Source organism: Ceratotherium simum, chromosome X, assembly GCF_057802395.1.
Source record: "Ceratotherium simum simum isolate JZ-2026a chromosome X, ASM5780239v1, whole genome shotgun sequence".
NCBI classification, from domain to species: domain Eukaryota; kingdom Metazoa; phylum Chordata; class Mammalia; order Perissodactyla; family Rhinocerotidae; genus Ceratotherium; species Ceratotherium simum.
In genome coordinates, this window is record NC_141940.1 from 82818129 (window position 1) to 82831340 (window position 13212).

Consider the following 13212-nt stretch of genomic DNA (forward strand, 5'->3'; position numbering starts at 1 on the left):
CTTTGCCATAAACTAGTTATGGAATGAGGATGGCTCAAATTAGGGTGGTAGTAGTGGAAGTGATGAATATGGTCAGATTTTGGGCCAAATTTTGAAAGCAGAGGCAACATAATGATGATAAATTAGATGTAGGCTGTGAAAAAGAATGACACTAAGTTTATAGCCTGAGCAAATGGAAAAATGGAGTTGCCATTTACTGTGATGGGGAGGTAGGTCTGTGGGTGAAGCAGGTTTTAGGGGAAATATAAGAATCTCAGTTCTAATATACTGACTTTGTTAGACAGGCCCATGGAGATGTAAAGTAGGTAACTGGAGTTACAAGTCTGAAGTATAGAGAGAAATCAGCCAAGAGACACAAATTTGAGACTTTTGAACTTATAGATGACATTTAAAGCCATGAGCCTGGATGAGATTACAAGGGAGAGTGTAGAGAAGACGTCTACCAACTAAGCCCCGGGACATAACAACATTAGGAGATGGGAGTGATAGAGAGGAATGAATAAAAAAGATTAAGAAGTAGCTGATGAATTACTAGAAAAACCGGGAAAGTGTGGGATCCTGAATGTAGACTAGAGAAGTCTTTTAAGGAAGATGAGATGATCCAAGGCTGCTGATAGATAAAGTTAGATGGAGATTAATAAATGAAAATTGGAGATCACTGATGACCTTAACAAGAGCAGTTTTCATGGAGTGGTGGGGGAGTGGGCAGGGGAGCCAGACTGGAGTAGGAGTAGGTTTTAGAGACAATGGAAGGAAAAACTTGAAGACAATGGACAGGCAATTCTTTCAAGGAGCTTTGCTGCAAAAGGGAGTAGAAAAACGAGGTGGTAGCTGAAAAAGTAAGTGGAAACAGAAGAGGGTATTTTCAAGATGGAAAAACTAACGACATGTTTTTATGCTGATATAACCCAAAAACATACTGCTCGATGCAAAAATAAGCAAGTTGTAGAAAATAGAAACATGACACAACTTATGCTTAAAAAGTTCACTAATAATACCATACTTCATCTAATATAAGACAAAATTTTTAAATATTTTTTAGAGAAAAAAGTAGCATTCTACTATACCCATTTGCTTTCCCTATATTTTTCTCTTTTTCCTTTTTCACATTTTAACATCTCTAAACACGGTGTATGTCTTAGTATTCATGGCTTATCATAGTTTAATTGGTGGTAATTTTTTAAATTAGTATACAAAATAAAAGTGTGTCTCAAAATTAATAGTATGTTACACACACTGGTATGCAAAATATATTTTCTATGGTTACATAAGTAGAGAAGGCAAAACAGCAAATTCATATCAAGGATAACAATCAGGGGAGTAAACAACTGTGATTGTGAATGCCCGTAAATATTTATTTGCAATATTCTAATCATTTAAAAAGGGAATGGATGCCAATATTTTGTGTGTAAATAAAAAAATTTATATAGAATATGTGAAACTGGCTAACGTTAGAGTCAACAATGTATAAATGAATGAAAAAAATATAAATAATTTAAAAAATATGTGAAGAGAAACTCACACAATAGGAATACTGAATAGCCAAAAAACACAGGAAAATAAGTTGAAACTCAGTAATAATCAGAAAAATGTAAACTAAAACAATGAGCTGCCATTCCTCACTCACTAGTTTGGCATACACTAAAAATATGAAACTATCAAGAGTTAACTAGGATGTGGAGAAGATGGAATACCTACAGTGCTGATTATACCATAATTTGGCACAGTGAAATAATGTAGCAATTTGGCACTACTGGGAACTTTGAAGTGCTTATACATACAATTCAATATTTCTTCTTCTAGTGTATACACTGCAGAAACTCTAGAATAAGTACAGGAAGATATTCACTGCAGCATTGTTTGTAATAATGAAATTTGAAATGAACTAAAATGATCATCAAGAGCAGAATGGATGTTTGAATATATTGTTCGATGGATGACAAAAATGTCATACATGTATACTCTGCAATAGAATTTGAAGATAAGAAGGAATGTTAGAGATATAATAGAGATCTAAAAATCAAAATATTCAGTAACAAAAGCAAGATGCAGAAAAATAGCATACATGTGATAAAACATTTAAAATAAAGCTCAGCCAAATTATATTATGAGACATGTCAGAGTTCTATTTCAAGTTTGCTGACAATATAAGAATGAAGAGAAAACAAAACATTATCTTGAATATCTGTGAGTGGATTTATATAGTTAAAAAAAGTGCTAAATAAGATTGTTTGATGAAGTACATAATTGGTTAGTTTCATAAAGTGTAGAGATGTCATATTCTTGTTGTCATAATGATCCAGGGCCATCTCCCAGAAATGTCAAGTGTGGGCCATTGAAAGAGAATTATTCTTTTTTCCTCCACAGTATGGAGTAATTATACTTCATAACGTACATTTAAAAATAAATATGAGATACAAAATGCATAGTATACGTATGTAAATATAAATATTATATGAATAAATATTTATATATAAAAAGATTGCTAGGATACACAAAAATTGAATGATTGTTATCATTAGAGAGGGGGAAGGAAATAGGATCAGAGCTAGAGGAAAAAATAATTACATTTTATTAACATTTTATTTCTACTTTTATTTTTTTGGCTAGGAAGATTGAACGACGAACACCAGGCTGACCCCAGCAGTCAAAGCAGAGTGCGAGAACTTAAACTACTACGCCACCTGGCTGGCCCCCTAATTTCTACTCTTAAATGCGTCAATAAAGTTAAGTAAAATTAATTTTGAACAGAGAGTATTTAGTACTTCTAATATTGCTATTTACACTGTATTTTCAAAATATAAAAATGATTTTACAAAAAATTTTCAACCACTGAATTTGCAAAATGATGTCCGATTTCTAAGAGATTAGAAAAAAGGCAAAGGAAATAATGAGTGTTAATACTTTGCCGCAAGCCCTGGGGAATAAGAAGTGGATTTACAATGGATTATTATTTTTTTTTAATTTTTTGTTTATTGCAGTAACATTGGTTTGTAACATTGTAAAAATTTCAGGTGTACATCATTATACTTCTATTTCTGCATAGATTACATCATGTTCACCACCAAACTACTAATTACAACCCATCACCACACACATACCGAATTATCCCTTTCACCCTCCTCCCTCCCCCCTTCCCCTCTGGTAACCACCAATCCAATCTCTGTCCCTATGTGTTTGTTTATTGTTGTTATTATCTACTACTTAATGAAGCAAATCATACGGTATTTGACCTTCTCCCTCTGACTTATTTCACTTTGCATTATACCCTCAATGTCCATTACAATGGATTATTTTCTTAAAGTGAATTTTCTAAATTTCACAGTGTCCACATTGTGCATGCAATTCTTTTGCAATCGGCGAAAAAGAAAAAAAGAGGAAAAAGAGAAAATTATCTTTAAGAGGTAAAGTTTGAGAATGACTAGACAGTAAAAATTACCTAGAGATTGGGTCAAGATGGCAGACTGAGCGCTAGCGCATTTCTCTCATCCTACCTCAAATCCCCTTAAATGACAGGAAAGGCAGGGTTCTCTATATAAAGAATAACTCCAGAGGGGCACGGGGGAAAGGAAAGGGCAAATTCTTGGAAGATGGAAAGCAGATGGGGCAGGGGCACTGAGGTGCAGGTCGGGGTAGGGAGCCCAGGGGCCCTGAACTGGGGAGGGGATGCTAGGTGGTTGGGGAGAAGGGTTGTGGGCCGGGCTGCTTCTGAGTTTGGAAAGAGGCGGGGCGGGGTCGGGAGCTAAGGAGCGCCTTCCAGGCCCAAGGCAGTGGTGGGCGTGCCAGTTGGGGAAAGGGTGGGCCGCACTCTGTTTGGCAGGAAGGGGAGGCCTCTCTCCTGGCAGGAAGCTGCGCTACGGAAAGAGGGAGGAGACTGCGGCGGCGGTAGCGGCTGGTGGGAGCCCGATGTGGCAGAGGGGCCGCCGCCCACGGGGAGGCGGAGGGCACGTGAGCCGAGTACTGGAGACACCGCCGCCATCCTCTTCGCCTGCCCCGCCGCCGTCCTAGACACGCTCCTCTCCTCCAGATCCTCCCTTCCCAGGTCTTACAAGCACCCAACTCGTCTGCTGCTGATCCTCTTTCGCCACAGGCTCACAGCGGAGGCAGCGGCGAGGTGTCTGATTTGGGCACGTGAGGCCCGCGATCCCTGGCCGTGGGGAGGTGGGCGCTGGACTAGAGAACCGGAGAGTGGGGGTCGGTGGGGGCCAGGCGGGGAAATTGGGGTCAGTGCCGGATGGGAGATAAGGAAGACTGAGGAGGGTGATTTGTGGACTGGAAAGGGAGGAGCCAAAGAGCACCTGGATGGTGTACAAAGAAAGGTGGCCAGAAAGGGAAATAGGTTTGTTGTGGGCGCCCAGCGGGAAAATGGGGATGACCAGGAAGAGATATTAAGGAGAGGTGAACACCAGGCAGAAGACATGTGGATGGGAGGCGAGAGGGATGAAGAGCAGATGGCAATGTTCAGTGGACAAAGGGATTACATTATCAGAAGTGGAGAGATGGGTGAGGAGTAAGAAATGGTATATATTTATGTTTGGTATCGGGATGCTAGGATGACACCAGAGGATCAGGCATTATGCAAAGGACCCTGCTCCCTCTTGCTGGGGTCTCAACCACCACGACCACCACAACCACCTCCTTTCTAACCCTACAGCACAGCCAAAGGAGCCTGGAGGGAGGGCACTTCGGGCAAGCATCCAGTAGTGTCTTGATATCCAGCATTCCTGTTGGACAAATCTGAATAACTTGGGTGGCAAAGTACCTGGTCCCTAGGGACTTTGCAATACAGAGAAAAAAATCTCACACTATAATACGCTAAATGTTTCTCGCTAGCCTGTTTCCTCCCACGGCAGGTATGAAGACCCCTCACAAAAAGACAGCTACGGGGCAGCCAACCAGGGAAGCTGTCAGTCGTCACCCCAGATCTGCAAATATGAGGAAGAAAAAGATCTCTCAAAAGAAGCAGAGGGGCAGACCTTCATCCCAGGCCGGCAGGAACATAGTGGGCTGCAGAATTTCACACGGGTGGAAGGAAGGCGATGAGCTCATCACCCAGTGGAAAGGAACCGTTCTGGATCAGGTGCCTATAAATCCCTCTCTTTATCTGGTGAAATATGATGGAATTGACTGTGTCTATGGACTGGAACTTCACAGAGATGAAAGGATTTTAAAGCTTAGAATCCTTCCTGATAAGGTGCCATTTTCTCGAGTTAGAGATATACACCTTGCAAATACCATAATTGGTAAAGCTGTGGAACATATGTTTGAGGGTGAGCATGGTTCTAAGGATGAATGGAGGGGGATGGTTTTAGCCCAAGCACCTATCATGAAAGCCTGGTTTTATATTACCTATGAGAAAGATCCTGTCTTGTACATGTACCAGCTTCTAGATGATTATAAAGAAGGAGACCTCCGTATCATGCCAGAGTCCAGTGAGTCTCCTCCAGCAGAGAGGGAGCCGGGAGGAGTTATAGATGGCCTAATAGGTAAACATGTGGAATATACCAAAGAAGATGGCTCAAAAAGGACAGGCAAAGTCATTCACCAAGTAGAAGCGAAACCCTCTGTGTATTTCATCAAGTTTGATGATGATTTCCATATCTATGTCTATGATTTGGTGAAAAAGTCCTAACTGTTTGGGTAAACCTTGCCACATTTGTGGAAACAAATGTATACTTTGTAGACATACAAATTAATGATGCTTTTCAGTGTATATTGAAAGCTTAAGGGTCCTTGTTAATTCAACATCTTTGCCAGTGTGACTGTTGTTTTGTTCTGAAAAATATAAGTGTATGTGCACATGACATGCTGTGTGTAAGGACTTTGTTATGTTGAAAAGACTGGGTGTGTTTGGTGGATGGGGCATGAAAGGAAGGAACAGCTGTATATTCAGGCTGTGAGTAAGTTCAGCTAGCATCATAATCAGTCATCTAAAAATGAAATAGGACTTAGCTGGTCTGGTCTAGGGAGGGGGGAGGAGAAGGAGCTAGAGATGGACTGTGGGGGAAGGAAGAAGGGGAGATGACTGCTTAGGAAGAGGTGGGGAGGGGCCAGAAATGGAGAGGCTCCCTGGGGGGAGGGATGACTTAAGAGAGGGAGGCACCCGCCTGGGAGGGGGTGAAGAATAACAGAGGGAGAGTGAGATCTTGGGGCTTAGAGGAAAGCAGACAGAATAAATTGAGTAGAGATGGGCACAAAAAAGCTTAGAAGAGGTCCAGAGCAAGGGGGAGAAAGACAGAGTTGGCAGGGATCTGGGGAGAGGCTAAAGGTTCCTCACAGGGAGGGTCTATGCATGAGTGAGGGGCCAGAAGGGGAGGGACACTCGGGAAGGAAGAATTCTGAGAAGACTGACTGACAAAGGGAGTGAGAATACAGAAAAAGAGGTGTGGGGAGTGGGGCCCATGAGAGATAGGAAGGCCCAGGAAAAAGTTGGACTTCTGGCAGTATCCACTATGCCCTCCCTGACTCTGTGCACAAAGGATGTGGCAACTTGCAAGAAGCCATATGGATTGGAGGTTCCCTAGAAGGGCATTTTGACAGGGATGACTCCAGTGTTAAGCCAAATTTATACCTAAAAGGCTTTTCTTATTTCAGGGAGTTCATGCCACACCTGCCGAACCCCAACCCTCAGCCTAAACACGTTAACATGGCGTCCCATAAGCGCAGGGCTGTGGGTGGCCTTCTCACATTTCCCAGAAGACCCAGTGCAGTAAATCTTGGACCTGAAAGTGTTGGTTCATTTCCCCTACACTGGATAAACAATTCCTGTGGGGAAGGGGCCAGTGGGGCGCTCAGAACTTAAAGAGATGTGCCGCCTTGAGTTTGGAAAGTATTTTATCCAGAAAAATGGAACCTTGCTGACCCCAGGTACAGCAGTCCCCTCACGGTTCTTCCTCCTGCTAGACTGTACCTTGCTCTTCTCTACAGAGGAGGGGCATCAGAGGACTGGGAACAGAATGTTTCTCTCCAGGGCATGGGGAGTACTTGACAGTCCCTGCTTCTCTCAGCAGCTGCCTGAAACCACAGGTGGCTCCACCCAGTGCTACACCAAATGGAGGTATGCTGCCTCCAGAAGCCCCATTCTGGCTATACCCTGACAAAGCCGGTGGCTACTGACCCTTCACAGGTACCTCCTGGCCAGTCTTGCCCACCCCAAGCACACAGGGAGCTGTGATGGAAGTTTGTGCACATCTGTTTCCAGGTGAGATAGATGGCATGGGGCATTCTGGCTGGGAGTTGTGACCTTGTATAACTAACTCCTTCGGCTGTATAGTGGCACATAGAGGGGTGGTGGTTGGTGGGGAGAGGGTGCGGTAACCCCAATAAAGTCCCTCAGAGATATGGTGTCCCAACACAGGTCTGTGTCCTTCTCTTCCTCTCCTCCTTGCCTTTCCCCAGTCCTGCTGTGGAAGTTCCCTTCAAAACCTTCTCTGGTTTCCCCACCCCACACTTCACTAAAATATACCCTTGCCCTCACAGAAAGAGTCCTAGTGACTTCCCACTGCCCAGGCACCCCTAACTCCATGAATAGCAGGGGTAGGGGGAGGCAGGGAGCTTTCAGCAGTTGAAAGAAGGTGGTAATTCCAGCTCATTCTCTCCACCCGACATGACCTGAAGCTGTTTGCCTCAAGAATTACACGGGGCAAGCCCACCTCATCATAGCAAGGATTAGTTTACCTGCATACATCACACAGTTTAGTCTAACAAATACCTGCCACCCATGGGCCAATTTCAGCCAGCCTCACGTTTTGTTTGATCTTTGTGTTTTTATTGTTTTCTGTTTTTAAATTAGCTACTTAGACATTTGGGAGATTTCACATTACAAAAGTCCATATTTCCGGCTCTCCTGAAAAATAACCAAAAAACAAAAACAATAAACTGAGGATTAAGGCCCACATTCCAACAAGGACACAAGCAGCTGGGTCTGAGGCAGGCTCAGCCCATTTTAGACTCAGAATGCTCTCTCAAGTTGGCCATGCCCCCAGCTGGCCTGCTTCACTCTAATAAAATGCCCAGTTGTCCCCTGGAGGCATTTGCTTTTGTAGCTTTGGGGCTAGACCCAGGGAAACTGCCTAGCCCCCCTTTTGGCTTACTTTGACCCCATTTGCTTTTTAATTTATTTGCTTTATCTTCATCCCACCAATACTTTCTTCAGATAGGCTCTCTGCCAGGCAGTCTTCTAGGCACAGGCACTTATGATATGGTAATGAACAAAAGAAGCAAATAAAATAATCTTACCCTCATGGAGCTCTCATTTTTGTGTGAGAGACAGAAAATAGCCCAGATAAAATAAGTAAAATATAAAGTATTTTCAAAATGACAAGTGTTGAGAAGGAAAAAGTAAAGCAAGGAATGGGAAATTGAAATTCCCAGAGAGGAGGCTGATATTGGGTAGATAGGGAGGCCAGGGGGTCCTCACGGAGAACATGGCTTTGAGTAAACACCTGAAGGCAATGAGAGAACTAATCTTGTGTCTGTCTGGCAAAAGAGCATTCCAGATAGAGGGACAGCAAGTGCTGAGGCCCCAAGGCAGGAGTAGGCCTGGCGTGTTCGAGAATCACTGAGGATACCAGCATGATTGGAGCTGAGTGAGCAAGGTAGAGAATATCAGGAAGTAAGTTCAGAGAGGTGATAAGGATCCAGGAGAAGCAGATAGCTCAGAGCCTTAGAGGTCTGAGAATGGAGTTTGGCTTTTACACTGAGTGTGATGGGGAGCCATTCGAGTATCTTCAGCAGAGGTGTGACGTGATTTGTCTCATATTTTAACAGGATCACTCTGGCAACTCTGGAGAGTAGTGTGTGTGGGCTTCAAGGGTGGATATAGGGAGGTACAATATACCAGTGAAACAGAGGAGAGACCTAGAAACAAATTTGCATGTAGGAAACTGGAATCATAATGGGGTGACATTTCAGATGACTGATGAAAAATCATTTTATTCAATAATAGATGTTGGAGTAATCTCTTTTTATATGACCTTACACACAAAGTAAATTCCAAGTGAAAAAAAGTTAGTACTTAAATTTGGAAAGTAACATTTATAAAACATTTAGAATAAAATGGAAGAGAATGTTTGTTTTTTTTATGGAAATGGGGAGGACTTTGTTTAAAGGAAAAAAAATGCACAGGTAATGAACGTAATGTTTGATAAACTTGATTATATTAAAATATGTAAGCCCCTAATTTCAAAAATCATCATTTACAGGTGGAATAAAATAAGATCAGGCTACAAACTTCGATAGTTAAAATGAATGAAATAAAAATATATTCGATGTGAAAAAAACAAACAGTCCATAGAAAACTTGGCAAAAAATATGAACAAGCAATTCACAAATAGATCACCTGGCCAATAAACATACATTACCTTAATCTCTTCCCCATTACTTTACTGTATCTTTTCTATAACATATACCATCTTCCCGTGTACTATATAATTTACTTAGTTAATATGTTTATTGTTGTTTCCCTGAAAGTGTATGATTTTTCTTCCTTTACACTCACTAATGTATCCCAAGTCCTTATAAGAGTACCTGGCATATAATAGGTATTTAATAAATATTTGTTAACTATATGTATCTCATCAGTAAGAAAATAGAAATTAATATAACATGATTTCACACACGTCAGATCAGCAACACATGTGAACTTTGAAAGTATGTAGTGACCGGTTAAACAAGTGGGAGATCCTATACACTGTAGGTGAGAGTTGAAGTCAGGAATTTGCCATTATCTACTGAGTTTGAAGATGGCATATTTCCAGCAATTTCACTCATATGTTGTTGGAAGGCAATTCTGCATGTGTCTCACACGTTTCTCTATAGCTTGCAAGCAAGACGCTGACTATTCTTTCTTTTGAACTATCTTTTGAAAGATGTTTGAATGGCAAACAGCTTTGGAAGATAGAGACGGTAGGTATCTGTCTCTGAAGTAAAGAGCAGGTTTGCTTAGAGTCTTTAGAAAATAGAAAGTGATTCCTTGTGGAGCAAAGGGCAGGAATGCATGTTCCAATATAATAAAGGTAATGTCTCCTTCAAGAGCAAAGGGATGGGATGCTTACTGCCCATTATAAAAGTTTTAGGCTCCCAAACTGAGATTTTCTCTCTTGTAATGCAAACCTACTTTACATGTAAATGTCATGTGATCATTTTGCATCACCCTGTGGGAAGTAGGACTCAGGCTTCTAGGGTAAAAATGCTGATATTTGGGCTATTGCTGTTACTGTGAATAATAAACTATCCTCTATCTCTGACCTAGAAGTCTCGTGTATTCTACTGGCACCCAAAAAACTGTGGCAGGCTACCCTGTTAGCTCAAAAATATGACAAATTTAATAATTTTCACAGTTCTTGATACTTGTAGCAATGAGGATAGGATGCTGACAGAGACATGGCTTTCTGTAAGAGGAAGAATGTGGACCTCACTGGCCAATTAATGGAATTTGTGGGTAATTTATGAGACTTGGTGGTGAATGTACAGACCAACTATGTAATAAATAGTCTTGCCTCTTTTAATAAGGAGGAAGTGGAGAAGTGGTTGCAGGATGAGAGCTGAGAACCCTTTGTCCCCAAGGGAGATCAAAGTTCATGTGGACCTGTCTGAATATGCTGGGGAATTTTGGCAAGGGGAGAGAATTAAACTTTTATGGCCTTATTAGATATGGATGCTGAAGTCACTATTGTACCCAGGCCTATGGACGAAAATGACATCAAGAATGAGCTAATGGAGTTTGGGCTGGATTTACAGTGGGGAAAGGAAGCTAATATGGCCTTGTGAGTGAAACCTTTTGTGCCAGTTCTGTGCACTCTGTGTGTGAATATATAAATCTGAATATATAGTAGGAACAGATGCTTGTATTTCCCTGCCCAAAAAGTGCCAGATGAGATTCAGCCACATGTAGAGAAGTACTAGTGGAACACATAAATTGCTCTCCCACCAGCCTCCGTGCCACCTTTGGAGTGTATAGAATCCCAGGAGGATAAAAGCAAATCACATCCCAGATTAAAGACTAAAAGGAAGCACAGGTAGTAAAAGGTTCAAGGACAGCCATGTGCAGAAGTGTAAGGGGAGCTGAAGACTTACAGTGGATTATTGTCAAATAAATTCAGTTGTTTCTCCTATAGTCTCAGTTGTTGCAGACAATGTGACTCTAACTGTCCATTAAACACACTAATGACACATGGTACACTATTTTAGACATTGACAACACCTTCTTTCCCATACTACTGGCACTTGGGAATCAAGATCTTTTTGCATTCATGCGAAAAGATCTCCAATATATGTTTCTCATACTTCTTCAGGGTTATCTAAACTCCACTGCCATTTGCCAAAATTGGATAGGTCTCTTTTCTAAAACTTTCACTATATTCATACATGATATCCTGATGGTTGGCAGTCAGAAGCCTCAGTCTCAACAGCCCAGTCTGTGGTGTCACGCATCCTCCAGGAAGAGTGGCCAAAAATCTCCAAAAAATTTCAGAAGCCTGCCTGCCAAGTAATGTTTTTCATTACTATATAGGCAGATTTACAATACTCAGTCTTTCAGGCAGTCAAAGAAAAATTGTCTCTTCATCCCCCACCACTAAAAAAGAGGCCCAGCACCTAACTGGATACTTTAGATACTAGAAATTGTGATTGCTTGGGAATTCTGCTTGGTCCTTTATATCAGATACCCATAAATCAGCATCTTTTGAGTGGGGCCCAAAACAATATTCTGCTATGGAAACTGTCCAGCAAGCTGTGTCATGCTCTCTACCTTTGGGGTCCCACAGCTGTAATGACTTCTTTAAGCTATAAGGCTATGGAACTCATGACTATCCAATTGGAATCTCTGGCAAAGGGAAGCCGTCTCTGCCTGGATGCAGATAGCTAACATTAATAAAATTTTTAAAACATTCAAGACAATGCTATCTTTTTTGTAGATACAACCATATACTAAAAGTGTAATAACATACATAGGAAAGAAAAATAATCAACCTAGAAAAAGAATGTCACCAGAACCCAACCATGCTGGCACCCATGTCTCAGACTACCAGTCTTCAGAACTTTTGAAAAATAAATTTATTTTGTTTATAAGACACATTTTATAATTTCTTATAGTAGCCTGAATTGATTAAAACATATAATATAAACATATAATGGAATATTACTCAGAAAAGGGAATGAAGTTCTGATCCATTCTGTAACGTTGATGAACCATGAAAAAATTGTGCCAAGTGAAATAAGCCAAACACAGAAGAACAAATATTGTATGATTTCACTTATAGGGAATATGGCAAATTCAGAGAGAGAGTAAGTTAACAATGATTAAAAGGCAAATTTTATGTTATATATTTAATCACAATAAAAAAAAAGTTTAATAGTGGAGGCATCCATGAAAATAGCAGAGTAAAGACCTCCAAATGTTTGCCACTACCTAAAAGGATTGTAGGCAAAAGTTGTCAGAATCAACATTTTGAGAACTCTGGAAATTAATCAAAGGCTTGCAGCAACCCAGGGACTATTAAGTCAAGAAAAATGAATGAATCTCAGTAAGAACAGTGAGCTTTGTGGTATTGTAACTAATCCTAGTACCATCTCCCACTCTCTAGCCCTCAGTTGCTTGAACAGTAAGAGTACACATTCTGAGTACTGGAGAGAGCAGAATGGGGCTGAAGTTCTTTCAAAGCCTTGTTCCCAAAGAAGAGACATAATATGACTTGTTTGGTAGCTCCCTGGAAGATGCCAATCAAAAGGCTTGTCTTTATTTGACCTCACTCAAACTTACCCAACACTAACAGCTTCTTGGGGGGAGGAGGGGCATTTGTTCAGTGTTTTAACATGACAGCTGCCTAAGGCAATGGATAACAGTTGGGGGCAAACAGTAGACTAAATAGCTTAAAACAAATGAACAATAAAGTGTCTGTAGGGGCTTTGAAAATATCTGACATATTCCTGGGAGTATGGAAGGCCACCTGCATGTGTAGGGCTGTATGCATGCTCAGGAAAGATATTAGAAGGCCCTAAATTCTCACTTATGGTGGATCTTTAAGCTCTCTGAAAGCAGTAAATAAAAGCTAAGGCAGAGTGGTAAACTGCCTGGTAGGGTGTTAGAGGTATGCCCCAACACACACAAAGAGACTGGGAGACTTATTGGTCCCATGTGATTAAGGAAATCACTGACAGATTATTTGTTGGCTGCTAAACTGATTGAATTTGGGACCTCGATCGCCACACATG

The 13212-nt window shown here is 41.3% G+C and overlaps 1 protein-coding gene across 4 annotated transcripts; it reads left to right on the plus strand.

Moving 5' to 3' along the window:
• The first annotated feature begins 3887 nt into the window (after nt 1-3887).
• On the plus strand, nt 3888-5804 carry LOC101403202 (spindlin-2). 4 transcript variants are annotated; one of them, XM_004442978.3, is made up of 2 exons: nt 3888-4161; nt 4834-5804. In XM_004442978.3, the coding sequence occupies exon 2, from the start codon at nt 4856-4858 to the stop codon at nt 5630-5632; it is 777 nt and encodes a 258-aa protein (XP_004443035.2). In that variant the 5' UTR covers nt 3888-4161; nt 4834-4855; the 3' UTR covers nt 5633-5804. The 4 variants fall into 4 exon arrangements, with proteins under 4 accessions (XP_004443035.2, XP_087283471.1, XP_087283470.1 ...); XM_087427345.1 differs by having other exon boundaries at nt 3888-4114; nt 4854-5804; XM_087427344.1 differs by having other exon boundaries at nt 3889-4161; nt 4854-5804.
• Nucleotides 5805-13212: the final 7408 nt, after the last annotated feature.